At 43.6% G+C, this 24,842-nt stretch overlaps 1 protein-coding gene across 2 annotated transcripts in view; it reads left to right on the top strand.

The window, feature by feature from the left end:
- The window catches only part of Slc22a15 (solute carrier family 22 member 15), a 62,130-nt gene that overhangs the window by 31,572 nt on the left and 5,716 nt on the right, over window positions 1–24,842 (top strand). For both annotated transcript variants that reach the window (XM_036190033.1, XM_036190034.1), the window contains exons 6-8: window positions 822–1,037; window positions 2,875–3,015; window positions 5,288–5,373. In XM_036190033.1, the coding sequence (XP_036045926.1) occupies window positions 822–1,037; window positions 2,875–3,015; window positions 5,288–5,373 (443 nt within the window). The remainder of the gene's footprint in view (window positions 1–821; window positions 1,038–2,874; window positions 3,016–5,287; window positions 5,374–24,842) is intronic.

Here is a 24,842-nt window from a genome sequence, read left to right as displayed (position 1 = left end):
TATTCTTCACAGTCTCGGGGAATCAGGGAAGGTCCTCAGGACGCTCTGAAGCTGGCCCATGGGATGGATGAGTTGGAGTATTCTGAAGTAGGGAACAGACAGAAGTGGCAAAGATGTGTTAGACTGTTTCATGCTTCTGTATAATCTTAAAATAATGGCTTGCTCCTAAATAACTTGTCATTATATTAAAATACCTCTGAAATGTTTTGTTTGATTAGATAATAAAGAGTTCTATCTCCATCTGAGAGTTTTCAAGAGCTTAGGAACCCAGTTGATTAGGCCTGGTGGTGCATGCCTATAATCCCAGCACTCTGGAATGTCTTAAGTTCAGGACTATCCTGGGCTATGTAGCAAGTTTAAGGCCAACCTGTTCTACATAGTGAGACCCCGTCCTTAGAAAAAGAAAAAGATGAAAACATGAAACAAGGCTATGACCACTGCTATATTGTCTACCAACCTTTAGTGGGGATTCAGAGCTGTTCCTGACCTGTGCTTTGTGAGGAATGTACATCATTCAGCACTGTAGATTTGCCATTCAGTTACTGAAACTTACTTAAAAAATGGAAATAGTTATCTTTATTAAAACAGTATTTGAAATGCATGTTTTCATTCCAACAAATAAAGTAAGCCGCCATTTTCCATTGCCACAGTGCTCGGGGGTAGCCCCTTTTGTCCCCTCTCATGTGTCCCCTGGGAAGTCATACTTTAGGCTTGTGAAGAACTGAGCTGCAGTGAGGGAAGCCGCCTCCAGAGGGCTGTCGGCTCCTTCCTCTGCATGTGCACCCTTCTGAATACCCAGCCTTTAATGGCTTCTCTTTCAGATTCATTCCTGAATCCCCCCGCTGGTTATACTCCCAGGGTCGGCTGAGTGAGGCAGAAGAGGCTCTCTTCTTCATCGCCAAGAGGAACCGCAAGCTCAAGTGCACGTTCTCACTGACATATCCGGCCAACAGGAGCTGTAGGGACACCGGAAGCTTCCTGGATCTCTTTCGTTACCGGGTCCTCCTAGGACATACTCTGATCCTGATGTTCATCTGGTAATTCTGACAGATGTTCTGGAATCTTCAGTTTGAATGCTGGCGGTCTCTTGATAGCCTGGTCCTTCCCTGGGGCTGCAGAAAGATTAACCTTTTGTCAGTGTGAGGTGGTTTTGTTAAAAGCAAAACCAAACAAGGTCCCTGTCCCTCAGTGCTTTCTGTGTGTACCCCTCTGCTCTCTTGGAAATGTCATCTCTGGCACTGATGGGTTCCCAGGAGGTTGAAGGAATGGACAAAATGACACAGCAAGTCAGTAGATGAAGGGTTAACACTCTGAGCCTGATATTCAGTTGCTTAATGCATTCCAGCCTGCTCTTCAGAATGCATCTGAGTTACTATAAACTACATCCAGATTTCTAGCTGACACCTTTTAAAGAATGAAGTTTCAGGGAGACAGTTGATGAGGCTCATGTCCTAGGGTGTGCACAGTGAATGTCAAACATGGAGATTAAGAGAACCTCTGAAAATCAAGCCCACAGCGTAGTGCAGATCTGCTAATTGGAGGTTCTTACTAGTTAGAAACAGATACTGAGTGCACAGGAACCCAGAGCTCTAGCCAGCTCTGAGTTTGCTCATCACATGGCCCATCAGCTGCTTTGGAGGAAGCACCTACTTGTAAAGCTGCTTTTTGTAGTATAAGGAAGTAATCCTGGGGCATTGTACATGTTAGGCCAGTGTTCTACTGCTTTGCCTCTGAGCTGCCAGCGCTGAGCTGCCAGCCCACTGCAGCCTGCCCTTCACAGCCTAGGACACTTGGCCCGCTGCTGTGGTTTTTGGCAGAGGGAAAAATAAAGTATTCCCTTTGCTATTTGACCTGAGTGCAGCCGCAACGTGCCAGGCTTTTCTAGAGAAAACAAAATGGAAGCAAATGAGGAACCTCTTTAGCAAGCACTGGCCATGTCAACTATCAAAGATGGATTCATAGTGTTGGAAAACCCAGGTAATCTATTGCTTGGGTAGGAACTTGCAGTCTTCATTGACTAGTAAAGGGCAGCCTTGTGGTCCTTAGAACTGTCTGTTCTGTGTTGGGATTTTACTATAGCAACTTGCCAGGCTCTGATGTTCCTTTTACCACTTCACTGTGACTTGAAGCTCCAGGGTGGTGCTCAGTTGAGCTGAGCTCATTCCCCCTGAAGAAGACAGTCATGTGCCTGGCCCAACACCAGAGCTAGCAGGTGCTCCCTAAGTGTGAGTTTCAATGATGGTGTGCAGAAATGAGTTAATGTCTCTCAAGAGTCTCCTTCCCTATTGATCTTCTCAGAATTCCTGCTCTGCTGTGATCCTGGCCTTTTCTTCTCTAACCTGGTCTCCGTATTTATGTGTGCCTGCTGAAGACCTTGGATGGGAAATGACTAGGGCCCTGGGGGATGGAGAGCCTGGCATTTGTGGCCTGCAGATGACCCACTTGAGGACCTAGCCCATTCTCTAGCCATCCCTTGTTGGCTTTGCCCGTAGGAGGCTTAGTCTAGCCCTTCTGATAATATCAAAAGGCCACAGGCCAGTGTTCCCTAGATTATTGAACCCAGTAAAGTAAGAATAAGGCCATTGTTTTCACTTCAGTGCAAAAATGCTTGAGGAGGCAAGAACAATGTCTTTCCTCAAGCAGGAACTGTCCATTCATTTGCTTTATAGACATAAATCACTCCCAAAGCCCCAGTATGCCTTTGTGTCTTAATAGGATGAACATTTAGATGAAGATAGAAAGCTCAGTGGGAGAGTCAAACTCGTTTCTTGCAGCAGAGGGTTTGATATTGACTGGCACTATTAATCTCTCCTGGAAGATCCTGTTTCTGCCTTGTGACTTCTCTCACTGCTCAGTCCTTTGGTCTCCATGCAGGTTTGTGTGCAGCTTGGTGTACTACGGCCTCACCCTGAGTGCGGGGGACCTAGGGGGCAGTATTTATGCCAACCTGGCTTTGTCTGGCCTCATAGAGATTCCATCCTACCCTCTCTGCATCTACCTGATTAACCAAAGATGGTGAGTATGGGTGATAATGATGCATACCATAGAGGCTATGGATTGGAGCACACACACATTCTTCCCATATGCGCATTCCTACCTGTTATGCTTTTTGGTCATAGACAGTGTATGGCCAGCACTGTCCATCAGTTTCTCTCAGGCTAAATGCAGCTAAGCTCACTTTTTATGGTAGTAGTTCTTGAGTTTTGTGTATGTGAATGCTTATGTAGGCTTTAACTCAGTGTAAAAGGTGCTACCATCTGAGAGGTGTTGAGTAGTCTATATAAATCATAGGCCTGAACAATGTGCTTGTTAGCTCCGTGTAGATAGAATCCCATCAACTCAGAATCCAGAAGGTCTTAGAAGCAGGAAGACAAAACCCAACAGAACTAGGAAGACTCCTACCTTCTAAGAACTATTTAGAAGGGATAGAGTATACCCTGCTTTTGCTGCTTGTGAGCAAGGGAGTGGAATTCAAATGTTATCTTCTAGGGATCTACATCCTGGTCTGTTTGTCCCTTCTGTTACTTAGTGAGCCAGGAACCAGTTGAGTTGTGCCATTTCTTACTGTCTAGACATCATCATTTCAACCCAAACTATAACATTGCACATCTCTATACTATTAATCAGAAAATCAAGGTTCCTTTGGGGTTATTTAGACTCATTAATAAAAGAATTTAGGAACAGACTAGGAAGGAAGCTTGAGGACAATTTTCTTAATGTTTGAAAGAAAAATAACAGGGCAGGCAGGCTGGAAATCCAGGCAGCAGGGGAAGATAGGATGCAATACCTTTTGAGGATAAGGAAACAGTGCTATCCAGAGTGCCAAGAAAATATGCTCAGCCTTTGGCCAGTATCTGAAGAAGAGATGAAGAGAAGGATCAAGAAACAAACGCTAAGTGCCAACCTGTCCCAGGCTCTTGTTTATTTTTAAAAAGTGAAAAGTAAAACATTACCGAACATCAGAGTGGGCTAGTGAGCCGAAGGAAAAAGCCAGAAAAGCACTGGGCCATGTGCTATAATATCCCGACTCTCCTGCCACACCTGTCAGCATGCTTCAGCTGAGAATCCTGCAGCCCAAATGCAGGACTCTGTTCAGCTGGGGGTCTTTCTCCCAGGCAGCATTGTGTCTGAGTCTTCTGCTAGTGACCATCACTTATTCTCATCATGATCCCAGAAGTAGGCCAGCCATCACACTCAGCATGTCTGTAAAGAGTACATCCACTTTTTTTGCAGCTACAGGTTCCTGTGTATGCCTCTGATGGCCACTTCTAGCATCACTAGGAAGCTATTCATAGGAGTAGCCTTTGCTTAGGGCCTGCCTGTCATGGTCAATGTCGCTCAAAAGCCATTCCGTGCTAGATATTAAAAGTAACCTGGAAATAGCTGTCGAAAAGACACCAGACCTTTCCTGCTTTCCAGCAGCTACTGCTGCAAGGCAGGGCTGCAATCTGAAGGGTTGACAAGTTTGATGCCTTTGGGGTCCAGCAGACTTGGGTTTCATTCTAGTCTGAGCCATGTGTTAGCTTTCTGACTTCAGTGAGTTCCCCCATCAAGCTTCCGTTTATGATGATTTTAAAACCAGCAATCCTAAAATTACCCTGACAAAGTAGTTATCAGAATTACAAGTAAATACTGAAGTTCCTAGCAGAGGAGCTGGCCTGTTGCTGTCCCTTGGGAGAGTGGAGATTAATGTAGCATCTTTCTTCTAAGCCTGGACCTCTTATTTGGGAATTATGGTGTGTAGTACATTTTACTTAAATAGAAACCACTAACAAGATTTTTTCCTGTTTATATTTCTAAAAGATGGAGACAAAGACAAACAAAAAAGGCCCACCAAACCCTGCATTGAAAACGTCCAAGGCCCTAAGAGTCGGGGACCAGAGACTAAAACAAGCTAGAGGACTCCATTCTCTTTTTTATTCTCATCCTTTACCAGGGTCGGTCTCTAGAAGATGGAGAGTTCAGCAGCACATGCTGCACATGTGTTATTAGGACTGGGGAGGTAACAAGTGGCATGCACTAAGACAGTCCTGCTACAGTGCACACTCTGGGAAACACAATGATTCTTTCCCCGTGCACATGATCGGATCCTGCCATCCACTGGAGTCCCTTTGCATGCTTATGTATGTCCTGATCTGCCTCCCAACCAGCGGCTACATTTGCCACCCACTCAAAAAAAAAAAAAAAAAAAAAAAAAGTCGAGGACACTTAAATAGGAAAGCTGGCGGAAAGGGAAGATGACTTGCTAAGATTCTTTAGAGAAACATGATTTCCTTCTATTATTTAGGTTTGGTCGGAAGCGGACACTAGCAGCATTTCTGTGCCTTGGAGGACTGGCCTGTCTTATTGTGATGTTTCTTCCAGAAAAAAAAGGTATGCCTTTCAAATTTCCATGAGGACTTTGAACAGCGCTTTTATTACAATGAATCTCAATATAGTAAAGGGATTACCATATGCCATGCTTCATTTCTGTGATTGAGTATTATTTAGCAATTGTGTGGTCTATAATGGGCCAGATTCTTTGCATTGCCTGAACCATTCTCTGGGTGAATAATGTGCTCGGAGGTGTGCTATTAATTCTTTCAGGCTATTGAGCCACCATCTGGGGGTCTGGGATGCAGCACGGGTGACGTCAGAGTTGTTTGCTTGATGATGGAGAAGGCCAAGGCCTCTTCTGCACTGAAAGAAACTCCTCCCAAGCTGCAAATGAAATTCCACACTCTAGCCAATCTCAAGCCTGGAGATTGGACACTGGTTCTCAAAGGTAACTTTGGAACCCCTAAATGTCTCTATCTGGTACCCCAAAGTTAATAACAGTAACAGCAACACCATAAGAGTAGCATTCACGGCCCATCACAATGGTTGTGCTCTTGGTCATTTTCAAGTGTGAATAAGGGCGGCTGAGATGACCCGGCTGGTAAAGGCCTTACCACCAAGCTTTCTGACCTGAATTAGATCACTAGGACCTGTGTAATGGAGGTGAGGACAATGCCCACAGGTTGTTCTCTGACTTCCATGCACACGCTGTGGTACACACACACATGCACACAGAAACAAATTGGTGGACATAACTTAAAAAATAAAGTGCAAATAAAGTATATTTGTAGGAAGCTTTGGTATTTTTAGAATTCTTTAGCTTTATGGCACAACACAGCTTCAAAAGATGTTCCTTTGGGTGGTAATGGGGCTCAATTGGTAGAATGCTTGTCTAGACTGTCTGAAGCCCTAGGTTCAATCCTCTGGACCATATAAAATTTAGGCATGGTAGCAAATCTGTAATCACAGCACTCTGGAGATGAAGGCAGGTGGATCAGATGTTCAAGACCATCCTTGGCTACATAATAAATTTGAGGTCAGCCTGGATACATGAGACCCTATCTAAAATAAGTATCTCTTTGTCATCCCATTTAACACAGTTACCCCTATATAGGAATTCTTTAAGGCTACATATGGCAGTGTGTGCTAGCAATTCCAGCACTCAGGAGACTGAAGCAGCCAGACCCCAAGTTTAAGGCTAACCTGGGCTATGCAGCAAATTAGAGGCAGGCCTGGGCTACATAGCAAGCTACTCTCACAACAATAAGCAAGGAAGAGATTCTGTTACTATGTATTAGATACATAGGTACTTGCAAGTTTCCAAGCCTTTTTTGTTTCGTGTTCCCCTTTTGGTACTTGCACATTGGCAGCATGGCAGTTCCTGCACAGGGAGGTGTGGTTTTCAGTGAGGAGGGTCCTAACAGCTTTGCTATAGGGCACATGGGCTGGAAATGCCCTGCGCTTTGTTTTAGAACTTTGATTGCTGTTGTATGGTTCGTGTGCTCTGGGTGGGGATCATGGAGGTAGTCTGACATAAAGTTTGGTGACTTCTGGAAACCATGAACTGTCCATTCCCCATCAGAGCAGCCTGCACGTTAAGTGCCCCTCTGCATGTTGCTGCTCCTCTAGGTTGAGTTCTTCCAGGGCTTCTCCGGAGCCTTCTAGGTTGCCCACACTTCCTGACCAGTGTGCCTGCTCCACTGTCAGTCACCACCTGAGGGTCTGTGCTGTGAACCCCAGACTGTTCCTCAGCTCTAATAGTGATTCAGGCCAGGATTGTACAACAGCTGGGCAGTGATCTTCATTGACTCACGGAAACTGGAGAATTCAGGGTATTTGCCCATCTCTTATCCTCTGCCAGTGCCAGCACCCCATGGTGTTTGTCTAGGGCAAAAGATAAAGGGCTTCCAATTGTGGTGGCTTTATGCTCAGCTTGTTTTGTATAGACAGCTTGGGGATGTAGTTTTCTACCAAACTGTCTGTGCATCATCTCAGAGAGCAGCGCTGTGTCTCATCCCACCTCTGGAAGCCAGGCCGTGGGATCTCTTCTTCCCCCTCTCACTTCTTTGCACATGCAGGTATCCCACCTCTAGGACTGCAACAGGACCCTTCCTAACACACACGAGCGATCTCCTCTCCAGATTAGCCATCCCTCCTCATCTCCATCTGTCCTGAGAGCTGCTTCTGGACCTGTCTGTGGGTTGTGCCCCTTGGTGGACACAGCTTGAGACACAGTGAAGCAGTGTTTTCCACGGGCTCAGGAAATATAACACAGCTGTTATGCTCAGAAAAAGTGGACACTCTGTCAATATTTCAACATTTCCTAGGAAAGAAAATTATCTAATGTCCCTTAGTAAATGATTTTGGTTTTTAATAACCATGACTGCTAGAATGATCCTCTCCCATTTGATTCATCACTAGAAGTAGAGAACAGATGGCCAACTCTTTGTGCATAATCCTTGCTGTTCTTTCTGGAATCTTCTCTGAGCCTAAAAAATTCTTTAATTATCCATATTTACCCTTTAAAATGTTTTGTTTGGTTTCTTTTAAATCTGTTTTTCAGAGTTTTAATCTATAGGTTATGAAAGTTCCGATAAGTATGTATTAAGAGAAAGACCCAGGAGTTTCTAGTGGCAGCAGCACATGTGAGCTTGAAGACCACTCTTCTCTACTGTGCTCCTGTTCATTTCCCGGAGATATCCCTGCTGAGCATTCCATGCCTGCATTTTCTCCTTTCTGCCAACTCAGGTGCCCTTTACCCACTGGCTTCTTTTTAGCATCTGCATATGATTATGACTCTCAGTTTCTGGGGCATTTGAGGATACTGTGACAATATATCTCTAGGAGACATGGAAAATAAGCTAAAGACCAGATGTTTATTATCTTGCAGCCTGGAGTTTATAATTATATGTTGAATATCCCTAATCCAAAAAGCTGATTGTAAGACGAATCTTAGCAGGTCTTTTTAATAAAAATCCTGGAGCCAGATATTGGGGTGAAAACTGAGAGAAGCAGAGCAAGCCACAGTCAACCTCACCTCGCCAGTCCTCAGTCGATACTGTCTTCCTGAATCCTCAGACTGGAAGCCTCTGAGCCCTCACCCCCTGAGGATCTCAGGTGAACTGCTGCTCAAAAGCTTCTAGTTCCTGGTCCTTACACCTTATATACCTATCTGCTTCCTGCCATCACTTCCTGGGATTAAAGGCATGTGTCCTTTCCAAGCAAAGACATGAGATCTCAAGTGCTGGGATTAAAGGTGTGTGTGCTACCATGCCTGGCTCTGTTTCCAAGTGTAGCCTTGAACTCACAGAGATCTAGATAGATCTCTGCCTCTGAGTGATAGGATTAAAGGTGTGTACCACCACTGTCTGGCCTCTGTCTAATTTAGTGGCTGGCTCTGTCCTCTGATCCCCAGATGAGTTTTATTTGTTAGTGCCCAAATAAAATATCACCACTGCTGATATCTAAAATATTCCCAAATCTTCCAACACTGAGAATTTTGAGCACTGACAAATATGGTGTCCCACATGGAAGATCCCACACTTGACCTCACATGGTGAGTCACAACACTGGGAGTATTGTATGAAATTCCTTACTGGTTTTGTGTGTCCAGTGTTTATAAATCACAAATAGATACCCTGTTTAGGCTCAGATCCTGTCCTCAAGACACTTCACTAGTGTGCAAATACTCCCAAATCTCCTCAAACCAGAAACACATCTGGACCAGGCCCTTGATCAAAAGGCCCCTCAGCCTGTGTCAGAGAGATGCTTCCTATCCATATGTGTTCTCTTACTGGTTGGCCCCCTGGTAAAACTCCTCTAGGAATATTAGCAGGGGCCACTAGCAACTGTACACAGATTGGTCAGCAGGCATTTCACTTGATCTATATTCTTGCTTAGAGGAGGGTCCTGATTAATCTTACAATATTAGTTGCCATTTATGGAGTGTTGACTAAGTGCTATATTCTCCATAAACAGTAGGTCATGTGTCACTTATCACATAATGAAACTAAAATTCAGACTGCTCAGATAGTGTGTCCAGCTTTATAACAAGGGGCTGGAATTTCAGGCCTTCCTGACTCACAGCCACAGCCTGTGCTCTCGTTGGAGATGCCTTGACCCACGTAATTACAAATGGGGAAGCTGTGGTGTCTGAGCATTAACACTGTGACAAGGGCCAGTTCTTAACTCTGCAGTGGCAGGCCCGGTGGGGATTGTAGGTAGCACTGACCACCTGTGGGTCAGGCTCACGGCAGCTGTGCTGTCCCTGGAAGATCTGAGCATGTCCAGAGCAGCAGCATTGCAGTTGAGGAGTGCGTGCTTCAACTCCCCAGAGGGGCCAGGTGTTGCAGCTTCCTCAGATTCGTCTGCCCGTCTCTGTCTTGACTTCACCATCATCTGTGCATACAAGATCCTGTCCATGACCCGGGTCCCCTTCCTGGCCTCGGTCAGCTGGGAACCTAGTGAGGAACCGTAGTGGTGCAGAAGTGACAACAGCAGGGCCTCGGGAGTCCTGACGAGCGCTGCATTCGGGATAGTAAGAGAGCAGCTGTCATCCCACGTAACTAGAAAATCCGTGAACAACTATAACATGCACATTAAAGCCTTCCTGTTAGCCATCAGGCCGCAGGCTGCACAGGACAGTGGTCCCTGGAGAGGGAGACTGACAAAGGCTAGCTGTGAGAGGGCCTTGCTCAGGATCTCCAGGACACAGGGCAGAGAGGAGGTACAGCAAATCTTGGCAACTTACTGAATCAAAGAAGTAGATAGTGAGTATGGCTAGAAGTTGCTAGGCAACAATCCTGAGAAATAGGTAGTAGGGTGGCTAGAAGTTGCTAGGCAACAATCCTGAGAAATAGGTAGTAGGGTGGCTAGAAGTTGCTAGGCAACAATCCTGAGAAATAGGTAGTAGGGTGGCGAGAAGCTGCTGGGCAACAATCCTGAGAAATAGGTAGTAGAGTGGCTAGAAGCTGCTGGGCAGAAGTATTGAGAGGAGTAAGATACACTGGAAGACCTTCAGGGATCTTCAGAACAGCCCCTCATGCTCTGTGCAGGCAGTGGAGGACAGTCCCGAGCACAGGAGAGAACCACTAGACAAAAGGGGGGGGTGACGACATGAATGGGGAGGACTGCCGGGCAGGACTGAGAGGGGCGTAAGATAGGACTGGGTAGCATCACCAGACAGGAGTGGGGAGCATCATGAGTTTGGACTAGGAAGGACTAACAGACAGGAGAGGCCAGGATCACCAGCCAGGAGTAAGGAGGACAATGAAACACAAGTGGGAAGGACCGCCAGCCAGGAGTCGGGAGTCATCCCTAGAACCGGGGGCCATCAGTGCTTTGTGCATTCTTTAGCTAGACATTAAGCATTAGAGGAGACAGCCTGGACCCAAATAGCCCGAAGTGAAAGGCTATTTGTCCTAAGAGTACTCAACACAAGCACCGCAGGACCAGCTGGTTCTGAGTAACTGAGCTGAATCACAGCGCAAAGTCAAAGTAGCATTTAGAAGACACTAACAGAGCTCGACACCTGGCCAGGGAACTGTCACGCATGGCTTTCAGTCAGAATTTCCAGGCACACATGTAAGCAGGGTAAAACCTCCACACAAGGAGAGAAATCCGCAGAAACAGCCCAGCGGAGCGCAGGTGATAGAGCTCAGAGGCCAGAACATCCAAGCAGCTGCTGTGACTTGTGTGTGTAAGTAGACAAATGTCAAAGCAGTTTCTGTGACTATGTCCTGTGTGTGTAAGTAGCCGAAAGCCTAAACGGCTACTGTAACTATGTTCCGTGTGTTCAAGTAGACAAGTCCAAGCAGCTGCTACAGCTATGCTCCATGTGCCTAAGTAGACAGAAGTATACTTGGAAGGAGCAGAAGAACGAGGCCATAAAGAAGATGTGCACAGAAAATCTGAGGAGGAAGCCTGCAGCATGCAAAAGCAATAGCTATGTGACCAATAGCAGACTGGATACAATGGAAGAAGAGATCCATAGATCGCAGACATAGCAAAAGAAACTTCACCATGGAACTCAATTCAAATTCAAACACATGGAATAAAATCTAACAGAGCATCAGTGAGTTGTGGGAAAATGTCAGGTGGCCTGACATGTAACTATGGTTTCAGGGAAAAATATTATCTAAGAAATGATGACTAAAAGCTTCATAAGTTGATAGAACTTTAAACCCATGATTGAAGAGTGGCCAGTTAATGACCATGTAAGTATCCTACATGTGTGTGCCTCTCACAAAACATTCAGAGTACCCAAAGCAAAACTTTGCAGAGCTTAGACTTGCTCCTTCAATAGCCGAGGCAGTGACTTAAAAGTAGAAAACTGATTCACAACCAGCCTAGCAGCTGATTGGTCACACCTTACCCTGTAGCAAGGGAACGTGACTTCCATTCAAAGAGCCACAGAACATCTGTGGTGAGATGCCCTAGTCTGGGCCATGATGCATAAATGAATAGAATTTAAAGCATTGAAGACTTATAAAAGTATTGCTTTACCAGAATAGAATTAAACTAGAAATTAATAAAAAAGACATCTGGAAAATCCTCAAACATTTGAATACTAAACAATACTCTTTTAAAAACACATGGGTTAAATAAAATAACAAAGGAAGTTAGATATTTTAGTTAAACTATAAATTAAATATGCAATATTAAAACTCATGGCATGTAGAAAAAGAGGCTTAGGTATCAACATTTATGTAATTATCATTGATCAAGAGGACAAATTAGTAATCTCAGCTTCTGTTTCTAGAAGATAAACTTTCAAAAGGAAAGCCAAGGTAAACAGAAGGCAAGCGAAAGAATGAAAATTATAAATATAAGAAAAAAAGGAATGAAACAGAGAAATGATAGAGAAAGTCAAAGAAATCAAAAGCCTGTTGTTTAAGACCAATTAAAGTTAATAACCCTCCAAACTAATAAAAACTAAGGAGACATGGATCACAAATATCAGAAATGAAAATGGAACCATCACTGAAGAAACTTTAGGCGTTAATGAGAAAACATTGTGAATATTCTTACACTAGCAAATCCAAGTTAGGTACAGTCTTTAGAGAAACAAACCAAGAAAGCGTAAGTGAAAGCAAGCATTGACCTTTGCAGCCCTTTATCTGTGGGAGAAATTGAATGTGTGGTTAGAAACATTCCCACAGAGAGCTGCAAGCCCAGATGACTTTGCTCCTGGGTCTATAAAACAGGAGAAGAAGTAGAAATTCCAGTTCACATGATTTCCCAGCAATTCACATCGGGCCAGCAATTACCCTGAGGCCTAAACCAAACAAAAGCAAGCTTTACCCTCACATACAAGCACTCATCAGTGTTATTCACCATATGAAGAATCGAGAAAGAAAAAGAAGTTACATGATAATTCAGTACAAGCAGAAAAGGCACTTTTTAGAGTTCAGCACCTATCCACTGTAAGAAATCCTAGCGGCTAGAAGCAGAAAGGAATTTCTGTAGCTTGACAAGTAAAATCAAGGGAAAATCTCCAGCCAATCCTTCGTTTACCACCGAAAGAGTGAATAATACTATGATCAGGATGCCCATTCTCTGGCACATTGTGAAGAACATAGCAGTAAATACAGTAAGACAGAAGAAAGGAAAGGGACCAGAGCTGACAGAGTGAAACAATAGAGAACTCTGAACAATAAACAAAATACCTAATAGGATTAATAAATAAGGGCTGGCAAGAAGGCTCAACCGGCAAAGGTGCTGGCTGCCAAGCCTGGTGACTTGAGTTCAGTCCCTGAAACCCACACTATGAAAGGAGAGGACCCAACCCACAGACATTGCCTCTGAGGCCCACACACATGCCATGCTACACACACACATACACACACATGCCATGCTACACACACACACATACACACACAGGTAAAAAATGTAAGATTTTTTTAATTAAATATGTTTATTTATTGAATTTTTTTTTCCATTTTACATACCAACCCCAGTTCCCCCTCCTCCCTTTCTCCTGCCTCTTCACCTCCCTCCCACTCTACCCCCATCCACTTCTCAGAGTGGGTAAGGCCTCCCATGGTAGTCAACAAAGTCTGGCATACCAAGTTGAAGGAGAGCCTAGCCCCTCCCCATTGTATCAAGGCTGGGCAAGGTATCCCACCACAGGGAATGGGCTTCAATAAGCCAGTTCATGCACCTGGGATAAGTCCTGGTCCTGCTGCCAGGGACCCCACAAACAGATCAAGCCACACAACTGTCACCCACATTCAGCGGGCCTAGTTCAGTCCCATGCAGGTTCCCGAGCTGTCAGTCCAGAGTCAGTGAGCTCCAACTAGCACGGGTCAGCTGTCTCTGTGGGATTACCCATCATGTTCTTGACCCCCTCTTCTTTTTTTTTCTTCCTTTTTTTTGAATGTCGAATGTCATTTATTGAAGGAGGAAGGAGGTCTTAAATACAGGCTTACAGCACAATGGGGGAACCCTGGATGGGATGGCAGAAGTTTGCTTCTTCTTCTTTTTTTTAGCTGAGGATCGAACCCTGGGCCTTGCACTTGCTAGGCAAGCACTCTACCATTGAGCTAAATCTCCACCCCCCACTCCCGCTCCTGATGTTTTACAATCTTGTATCTAAGCAGTTAACGTCCAATATGCTGGATTCACAGACAAGGAGCTTCCCTTAAGCATCCAGGAGGGTGAAATCTTGCAGGGAATTAGCATAGGGAGGATATCAAGGTCAAGGTCAGCAAGCCAAGCAACAGTTACCCAAAATGGGAGCCTACAGGTCCCCCCTCTTTTACTAAAAAATGAGCTTCTGACTTAGGTTGCATGGGATGTTAGCAGGTCACCTTACCCATTATGGAGACACCTGTCCAGGCCACACAGGTGTTCTGTCTTAGGTTGGTGCCCCCCAAGCATTACCCATCTCTGAATACTCATTATCATACAGGCTCAATTGTGTGAGAGCTGCAGAGCTAACTGTTGCCAAAGATCTCTAAGTGGCGCTGGGCTTGCAATCTGTGTGTTCGACACAGAAAAGACCAACAGAAGTCTTAACCCACCCATAGCTGGTAGGTTAAAGGCAACTGAGCCATTCCCTTCCTTAACGAGCCTTACTGCAAATTGGAGTCCTTGTAAGATGGCATCCTGAGAGCAAGTGAAACTTGAGTTTGTAAATTTATAGCTTTCAAGGCCAATTGAAATGTATATAACTATTGATTTCAATTTGTCATGCCCAATAGAATGAAAGATTAATTAACTGTGGTAGCTACTTTTGCTGCCAGGGTCCCCACTATGCTAGCTGTAGTAACCAATTATGAAATGGCAATCCCCGAAACAGTAGTAGCAGTGGGTGCCACTGTTATAGCAGCAACAATGGCAGCTGCGATGTCAAATTCTCTTCTGGAGCATGTGGGTATCCATTGGCATGGATGCAACTCCAGGAACACGAACCACTAAGGCCCATTATTCTTGATCCCAGCACAACTTAAGCTGGCAGCGCTGTAAAAGAACTACTAAGAACCACAAAGGAAAAACAGGCAGCTCACAAGGAACAGCACTAATGGTCTCATAATGACTACATTCAGACTCACAAATTTTAAGGTATCTTCAAAGGGGGATAAATGAATTTCAGGAGGCCAAAAAATGTTCCACAGAGCCACTCCTGAGAAGTAGGTGCTACTCCAGCTTGAATAGGGTTGTGAGAATGAAAATGCTTAGCTGGCATGCTACTGTTAATAAATGGAGGTCAGTGACCTTCAGTGTTATTCTTAATCTCCAAGGTGTCTGGGTGACACATTCTCAAACATACTTGAAAGAACAGTTACCATACATTACCTTCTGGAGAATCCAACTACATGGCTGCAGTTCCTAGGCTTACGTTAATGCTTGCCAAAGCTGGCCATATTGGGCTTTCAATCCCCATTGGCATCAGAAGGGGAGAGTTTTTCATGAAGGCCCAATAGGTCTCTGCCATGTTGGGCTTCAGCTGCAGCCACAGGGCACACTCAGCGCTCAGAAACCCAATGAGGAACCTCATTGTCCTGAGGAAAGACATAAACAGAACCCCGGGACTACACCAACACCAGATTGGGTCCCCTCCAAGTGTCAGTAGAAAGGTCCAACCATCGCTCCAGAGGGCAATTTGCAACAGGAGCCCTCCAGTGCTTATCTGCAGTGGATACTCCAGCAGGATCCACTGGTAAGAAATTTAAAATATATAATACAAGGGAAAGAATAGAATGTGGAGAGGAATGATGAGCCCCTAGTTTCCCCTTTTTGCTGTAGCAAAATATGTTTGTCTGTTTGTTTGTTTTTAATAGTTCAATTTTTTCTTTTCTTTTTTATTTTTTTAGATTAATTAATTACTTTTCTATTATCAGCTTGATACAGAGTAAATTCTTACCTTAATATTGTGATGTTTCATTGAGGGTTTTTCAGTAATTGAGTAAAACCAGATCTTATTATAAGCAACAGTCATCCTAGGGTCCTCCATGTCATATATATATAGCCTTATGGTTCTGGGGGTTGCAATCTGATTGTTCTTTGATTTCTATCTAGAATCCACTTATGAGTGCGTACACACCATGTTTGTCCTTCTGGGTTTGGGTTACCTCACTCAGGATGATTTTTTCCTAGTTCCATCCATTTGCCTGCGAATTTCATGCTGTCATTGTTATTCTCTGCTGCGTAGTACTCCATTGTGTATATGTACCACATTTTCTTAATCCATTCTTCAGTTGATGGGCATTTAGGTTGTTTCCAGGTTCTGGCTATTACAAATAATGCTGCTATGAACATAGTTGAGCATGTATCTTTGTGGTATGGTTGAGCATTCCTTGAGTATGTGCCCAAGAGTGGTATGGCTGGGTCTTGAGGTAGTTCGATTCCCAATTTTCTGAGAAACCGCCATACTGACTTCCACAGTGGTTGTACAAGTTTGCATTCCCACCAACAGTGGAGGAGTGTTCCCATTGCTCCGCATCCTCTCCAACATTGACTGTCATTAGTGTTTTTGATCATAGCCATTCTGACAGGTGTAAGGTGGTATCTCAGAGTCGTTTTGATTTGCATTTCTCTGATGATTAAGGATGTTGAGCATTTCTTTAAATGTCTTTCAGCCATTTGTGTTTCTTGTTTTGTGAATTCGCTGTTTAGCTCTGTAGCCCATTTTGTAATTGGATTGTTCGGTATTTTGATGTCTAATTTCTTGAGTTCGTTATATACTGTGCAGATCAATCCTCTGTCAGATGTGGGGTTGGTGAAGATCTTTTCCCATTCTGTAGGCTGTCTTTTTGTCTTATTGACCGTATCTTTTGCTCTGCAAAAGCTTCTCAGTTTCAAGAGGTCCCATGTAGTTAGAGTTTTCCTTCCTGGCCCACAGTCAGGACAAATCTCTCACCCACCAGTCCCACAGTCGCTCAGATCCAACCAAATAAGCACACAGAGACTTATATTACTTATAAACTGTATGGCCATGGCAGGCTTCTTGTTATCTAGTTCTTCTATCTTAAATTAACCCATTTCTATTAATCTATACTTTGCCACTTGGTTCATGGCTGTACCTTACATCTTGTCATGGCGGTGGCTGGCAGCGTCTCTCCGCCCCCAGCCTTCCACTTCCCAGAATTCTTTTCTCTCATGTCCCACCTATACTTCCTGCTTGGCCACTGGCCAAACAGCATTTTATTTATACAGAGCAATATCCACAGCAGTCCCATTTATTAATTGTTGTGCTCAGTGTTTGTGCTGTTGGTGTTATATTTAGGAAGTGCTCTCCAGCGCCAATGCATTCAAGAGTACTTCCTACTTTCTCATCTATTAAGTTTAGTGTAACAGGATTTATATTGAGGTCTTTGATCCACTTGGACTTGAGTTTTGTGCATGGTAACAGATATGGATCTATTTGTAATCTTTTACATATTGACATCCAGTTATGCCAGCACCATTTGTTGAAGATACTTTCTTTTTTCCATTGTGTGGTTTTGGCTTCTTTGTCAAAAATCAGGTGTTCATATGTGTGTGGATTAATGTAGAGTCTTCAATTCGATTCCATTGGTCCGTATGTCGGTTTTTATACCAGTACCGGGCTGTTTTTATTACTATAGCTCTATAGTAGAGCTTGAGTTCAAAGATAGTGATGCCTTCAGAGGTTGCTTTATCATACAGGATTCCTTTAGCTATCCTGAGTCTTTTGTTTTTCCATATGAAGTTGAGTATTGTTCTTTCCAAGTCTGTGAAGAATTGTGTTGGTATTTTGATGGGGATTGCATTGAATCTATAGATTGCTTTTGGTAAGATTGCCAAAAAAAAAATGTAAAATTTTAAAAATAAATAAATGAGCTGGTCAGAATCATATGACACAGTTTTATTTCTATATATTACTAGCAAATAATCTAACATGCAATTAAATAAATGGTACTGGTAATAAAATTTAGAAATATTTAGAGAGAAAATCCATGAAAGGTTGCTAGGAGGAACTAAAGAGGGCTGGATAATTGAATTGGCAATAGTAATATTCACAGATAAGGAGACCACCATGCTCAAAGGTCAGAACTTACTTAAGTCCTCATCTCTTACCAAACTGATTTATCTTTAGCACAGTATCAAATGTCCAGGAAGATTATTTTATTCAGGATAAATTTGTGCAAAAAACATTATGAACACTCAAAGAATTCTAGACTATCCAAAATAATATCAAGAAAAACAAAGTTGGAGAATTTATCTGCTTTTAACTTTTTTACAGTTATAGTAATCAAGATAGTGTGCTATTGGTAGGATAGATCAGGGGAAAGAACTGAATATTAAAAAGAACCACAGCTGTGAACTGAAGCATGAATCTTAAAAATTCTTATTAATAAAATCAAACCTGGGCCAGATATTGGGGTGAACACTGAATGATCAGAGAAGCAGAACAAGCCACAGCCACCTCACCTCACCAGTTCCTCAGCTGATCCTGTTTCCTCAGACTGGAAGCCTCTGAGTCCTCATCTCAATGAATCTCAGTTGAACTGTGCTACTCAAAGCCTAAAAGCTTAACCAGCCAAAAGCTTCAAGTTTCTGGTCTTCACGCCTTATATATCTTTCTCTTTCTGCCATCACTCCCTGGGATTAAAGGCATGTGTCTCCAAGCTGGCTGTATCCTTGAACACACAGAGATCCAGACCAATTTCTGCCTCTGGAATGCTAGGATTAAAAGTGTGTGCTACCACTGCCTATCCTTTATGTATAATATTGTGGCTGTTCTCTTCTCTGACCCCAGATAAGTTTATTAGTGTGCACAATATTTCGGAGAACACAATACCACCACAGTGAATGAAAGAAGTCATATCTTATGCAGTAATAAGATCAAAATGGATGCCAGGCCTTGTAGCCAGATGAATCTTTCCTACCCGCCAGTACCTGAATAGCCAGTCAGAGGCTTAATATTAATAACAAACTTTTTGGTCTATATCTCAGGCTTATTGCTAGCTAGCTCCTACATCTTAAATTAACCCATTTCTATTGATCTATATATATCGCCACATGTCATGTGGCTTTACCTGTGTTCTGTTACATTTTGCTCCCCGGGCAGTGCACAGCGTCCACCCTGACTCCACCTTCCTTCTCCCAGTATTTTTGTTTAGATTTCTCACCTGGTTCTTATCCTGTGTTGCCATAGGCCAAAACAGCTTTATTAACCAATTAGCAACACATAGTCACAGCGTACAGAAAGACCATCCCACAGCACTTCCCCTTTTCTGTCTAATCAAAAAGAAAGATTTTTAACTTTAACATAATAAAATTACATATAACAAAACAGTTATCAAGCAAGAATTAGAGTTATGATATCTAATCCATTTATATTTGGCAAAATTAAAGAAAATATCCGATCATCTATCCTATCTTTGTGAGTCTAGAGTTTTACATCTAATTTATCTTGTATTATAACTAAGGAAAACTATAATTATAACTGTTTAGTCTGAAACTACCCAAAGAGTAGATAAGACAGCAGAGAAGTGACTGGGTTAGTCAAAATTTCTTTTCCTTCTTTTAAGAAAGACGCTTTTAGTCCTTTTAAAAATGAATCCATTCACTTATTTTATGTGTATGGATGTTTTATCTGCATGTTTGTCTGTGTACTGTGTGCTTGCCTAGTGTCCATGGAGACTAGCAATGGATCCCTAGGGACTGGAGTTGGGAGCTACCATGAGGTGCTGGAAATAGAACCTGGGACCTCTGGAATAGCAGCCAGTGCTCTTAACCACTGAGCCACCTCTCCAGCCAGTCAAAGATTTATTAACTCATACACAAGAAGCACTAAAAGGAAAAAGTATAACCTACTTGATCAAAAGACAGACTTTGGCTTTATAAAAGATCCTTACCAGTGATGGTGTCACATGGTTTTAATTCTAGCACTTGGGAGGCAGAGGCAGGCAGATCTCTGAGTTTTAGGCCAGCCTGGTCTACAAAGTGAGTCCCAGGGCAGCCAGTGTTACATGGCGAGACCCTGTCTCAAAAACAAACAAACAAAAAAAGAGACTCTATTGAGCCAGGGTTGTAGCTCAGTTGATAGAGTGCTTGCCTAGCACACACAAAACCCTGGGTTTAATCCAACACCCAAAACCACATAAAAACCAAGTGTGGTGGGGCACACCTGTAATCTCAGCACTTGGGAGGTGGAGGCAGGAGGATCAGAAGTTCAAGGTCATCTTCAGCTATATCGTAAGTGCAGGCTTAGCCTTGGAGTACATGCAGTCTTGTCCCAAACAAACAATGAACAAATGATAACAAAAGGTTGCTGTTGCCAGGTGTAATGATGTGTACCTGCAGTAGTAGCTATTAAGAGGTTGGGGAGCTCAGGGCCAATTAAGGGAGAAAGGACTCTTCAGACAAAGGAAAAGCATCCTTAAAGAGATGAAAAGTAATGCACAGGCCAAGAGAAAATACTTGTAAAAAATGCATAATTAAGGATCGAATCCAAAATAAGGAAAGGAACCTTAAAACTCAATAATAATAATAGTAACAACAACAACAAAAATATTTAAGCAGATAATTCTCCCCAAAGTTGTTAGAAGGGCAAATGAGCATGGAAAGAAATGTTTAAACCCACCAGACATTAGGAAAATGACCAGTCTGTGCTGAGATACCAGTACACACATCAGGACAGCCAAAAATGGAGAACATAGCTGACCACCGTGAGTGCTGCGGTGATGAAGCCCCAGCTGCCCTGGACAGTGCCACAGACACCCACCTAATGTGGAGCACAGGGAAGCAAGGCTCTGTGCCAAGTGCTCAGGATGTGAGGACACTGCAACCAAGCTGGGAGGAGCCCAGACTACCAGCTGATGAACAGATGAGCAACTGTTACCACCTGCACAGGCTCTTACTCAACAATACCATGTGACCTGTGACTCACACAACAGCAGAGCCTCTCCTTACGCTCAGTGAAAGAAGTCCGACATCAAAGTACACAGAGTATTAGTTCATTCAGGTGGAGTCTAGAAGAGGTAGACTGTGGTGACAGCAGTATGCTTTGCTCTGTTTCTGTTGTTTTGTTTTTCAAGAAACAAATTGGGGCTAGCAAGATGACTCAGCAGGCTGCTGCAGAGCCTGGTAACTCCAAGTTCAGTCCCCATGACCCACATTGTAGAACCAGAGAACCAACTCGCAAAAGTTGTCCTCCAGCTTCCACACATGCCCAGGCACATGTGTACACACACACACACACACACACACACACACACACACACACACACACACACACTAAATAAATGTAATAAAAGACAAATGGGCTTGGTGTTTGACTATAGCAAAGTAAGTTCCTGAGATCCTGGGTTCAGTGTTCAGAACCAGGAAAAGAAAAGGCAAAGGTAAAGCAAAGCAGCTGTGTCTGCCTGTTGTATTATATATATACTACAGGACATAGAGGTAAAGCACAGCAGCTGTGTCTGCCTGTTGTATATACTACAGGACATAGAGGTAAAGCACAGCAGCTGTGTCTGCCTGTTGTATATACTACAGGACATAGAGGTAAAGCACAGCAGCTGTGTCTGCCTGTTGTATTATATACTACAGGACATAGAGGTAAAGCACAGCAGCTGTGTCTGCCTGTTGTATATACTACAGGACATAGAGGTAAAGCACAGGAGCTGTGTCTGCCTGTTGTATATACTACAGGACATAGAGGTAAAGCACAGCAGCTGTGTCTGCCTGTTGTATATACTACAGGACATAGAGGTAAAGCACAGCAGCTGTGTCTGCCTGTTGTATATACTACAGGACATAGAGGTAAAGCACAGCAGCTGTGTCTGCCTGTTGTATATACTACAGGACATAGAGGTAAAGCACAGCAGCTGTGTCTGCCTGTTGTATTATATACTACAGGACATAGAGGTAAAGCACAGCAGCTGTGTCTGCCTGTTGTGTATACTACAGGACATAGAGCTATCTTACTGTTTATAAACATGAACAGCCAAACATCTGCTTGTAGAGAGCTGGGTGTATTGGTGCACACCTGTAATCCCAGTACTCAGGAGGAGGAGGGAGACCACCGGGAGTTCAAGGTCAACTTTGGCTACCCATAACCACTGCTGTCTCACAACACAGTAAAACAAAACAAATTTGCTTATGATCATCCACTGGAAGAAGAGAATGACTGAGCTGATGTTTTATTTGGAACCAAACAATTTATTGTTTGAGCCAGGAGTTCAGGGCCAACCTGATCAACCAAGGGAACATGAGTCTCTTAAAACACCCTCAAAGAAAAAAGTAAGGCACAAACTAGAAGAAAAGATTTTTAAAATATATAAATGTTGAAAGATTGAATCAATGGATCTTACAACTCAATAATAAATGAACAAAAGAGACATTTATGCTGATGGTCCTAAAAGGTCTTCTGAACGTCCTGAAAATGCAGTCCTTCAAAGTTGCATCATTGGAGATAAGTTATGACCTGGTGGAGTTCGGTACATGGAAAGATACAAATGTTATGCAAATCCACTTTTTAAAAAACATAACTTCATTTTCATTTTCCCTTTAAATTACTTGCTTTTTTTCCCCCAAACAACACTTTGACCATTTGTTGGTAATGACTGGTAATGTAGGACAAGAAGACAGGGGACCAGCTCAGTGGCTGCAGAGCCTTCTGGAACAAAGCCAGCAGCCCAGCAGCTGCACAAGCAGGACTCTTAACAAAGAAAGCTGTCTGCTGTTGACATAAACTGTCTTGGGGAAGAGGTGGCATCCCCCCAAGAGGTGACTGCAGGTGTGTTGGCAGGAGGACAGGAGAGAAGTTCAAGCTGGGGGGGGGGGGCTTTGGCCTGTGGCCATAGCCAGCCTCCCCAGATGAGCTCTGGCTGGAGGTGTCTTCCACCCCACATGGGAGCCCTCTTGCAGCTTTGGACCCTGTGGGGGTTAGACGGCAGTCTCTGTCCTCCGTGTGAATTTAAATTTCCAGATGGCAATCTTCAGTCCTGTGAGTAAAGATGTGGGGTGCCTCCATGTGTTTTTGAAAGATGCCACTGTGCACGGGGCTGGGTGTGAGGGAAATCCATCCTACCAAAATCCTTTTGCAGTCAAAAGTCAACACACTTCAAGAGGAATGAGAGATCTTTTATTCTTGAGCCAAATATAAAGATGACCACAGTATAGGAACCTATATAGATTGAGGGAACCCAGGATAACATGTTCCATTAAGAAAGCAGTCACATAGGCTTTTACTAGTCACAGAATAAAAGAAGTAACAATTGCACCCACTATTTGCATTTGTGGGGGACCACAGGCAAATGGTTACAGCAAAGTGATTAAACAAACGACAATTCTGTTACAGGTTTCAGATGCTCGCTGGTGACATTCTTGTCCTTGGAGCTGGTAGAAGACATTGATCTACTAGAATCCATTTCAAAGACTTTTTCTTTATAGTCCAGAGATATTAGATCAAACGTAGGGGTGGGGAATGAGTGGCCGGTAAGGGCACTCAAGAAAGCCTGGTGATTGGACTGTGAATCTGCACCGTTCTAACTCCCTATAGTTAGAGTTCTAACCTGTTGTTCCCAACCTGTGGAGGCTTCAGCATGGGCACCTTGCTTGTTTGTTTTCTGGGAACTTCAGTTTACACAATTACACATTTTTGTTTTCGTCCCTGCTACTCAGTACCTTCTCCTGACTCAGTTTTCTAGAAAATAGTGATGAGGCTCATGTGTCCTCATTACTCATTTAAATGGAGAAATGAATAATCTCATTAAATTGTTATCAGAAGTGAGATGTAGTGATCTCAGAATCCTAGAAGCATACCTTGGAGCAAATGCTGGGAGGTGTGACTGTCTTTCAGAAAGACCTTGTAGCTTAAATATGTACTGCTTACTCTAGCAAAGATCATCCCCAAATACCTTGGCAGCATGGAGTGCAGCCCACATGGTTAAGATGGTTGTGGTCTGATGACACCATGGTAAGGTAGATGAAGCCCTGTCCCACAGTTAAGCAGGAGGGGAACATGGTTTTAGATGTGTGGCACATCCTCCTCGCTGGCAGCCGAGGCAATGTGAACAGATTCTTCCCACCATGTTCATGCAAGTTGGAGTCCCAGTGCCTTTTAGCTCAACAGATACTTAGTAACCAACCAAGTGCCCTAGTCTACGGGAATCCTGGGAGTCAGACTGTATACATAAGACGCTAACCTCGCTAACCTTGGCATGAAATACTAAGGTGAAACACGTTTTTGGCAAACAGTAGGAAAGTGAGTAAGGACAAGAGAATGCCTGGGGCATGCAGTCGATGGACTGGAAAGTAGAGGCCGTGGCAGGTCCAGGAGGAGTGGCCATTTCAGTGAGATGTGAGGGAAGAGGGGCTCACATAGTCAACCACATAGTCCCAAGGAAGGGAGAGGTCTTCTGTTTCGCAGAAATGTCAAGCAGGAAGAGCGAGGCAGTGACATTGGTGATCAGGACAGTGCTGCTGGTCTTCACGAGTGTGACGTGGGAGAGGAAGGCAGCTGGCCAGAGTGCTGGAGTCAGGGAGGAAGTGCAGTGCAGGTTTGCCAGTGACACGAGGAGGCACACCGAGTGTGAGAATAGCTTTCTGCTCACAAGGAGAAAATTGCTGTTTTTAAGGCAGAGGTGTGTGGATTTTTGAAGGGGAGACATTCGGTATATTTGACAGGCAACAACTATAGAATCCCAGCTAATAAAGGAAAGAATCAGGATAATTGATAATATTTTATTAAGGAAGCAAAACTGGAATTTTTTGCATTTTATGTAAATAGAATAAGAAATTCAAATCTAATTACCGATTAATAACCCAAACAAGAAATCAAGAAGAAAAAGGATTAGAAGTTGTTCTCTACAGAACACTGTCATATCCTCTCTCAAAAATTTAAGGAGATTATTCCTTAACTCAGTGGAATACTTCTGTATTTTAGATTTTGAACATCCCACAAAGACCCATATGCTCACAATTTGGACTCCAAGCATAGGTACTGTTCAGGATGTGAGGACTGATGGGAAGAAGTGAGGTCGTGGGAAGCAGACCCTGGAAGAGACTATTACGCCCCTGGCTTCCTTGTCCTCCCTTGATTCCTGGCCACCATG

The sequence above is a fragment of the Onychomys torridus genome, chromosome 6 (genome assembly GCF_903995425.1).
Source record: "Onychomys torridus chromosome 6, mOncTor1.1, whole genome shotgun sequence".
In the NCBI taxonomy this organism is placed as follows: domain Eukaryota; kingdom Metazoa; phylum Chordata; class Mammalia; order Rodentia; family Cricetidae; genus Onychomys; species Onychomys torridus.
The sequence above is the reverse complement of the archived record's forward strand: the minus strand, read 5'-3'. Positions and strand labels throughout refer to the sequence as shown.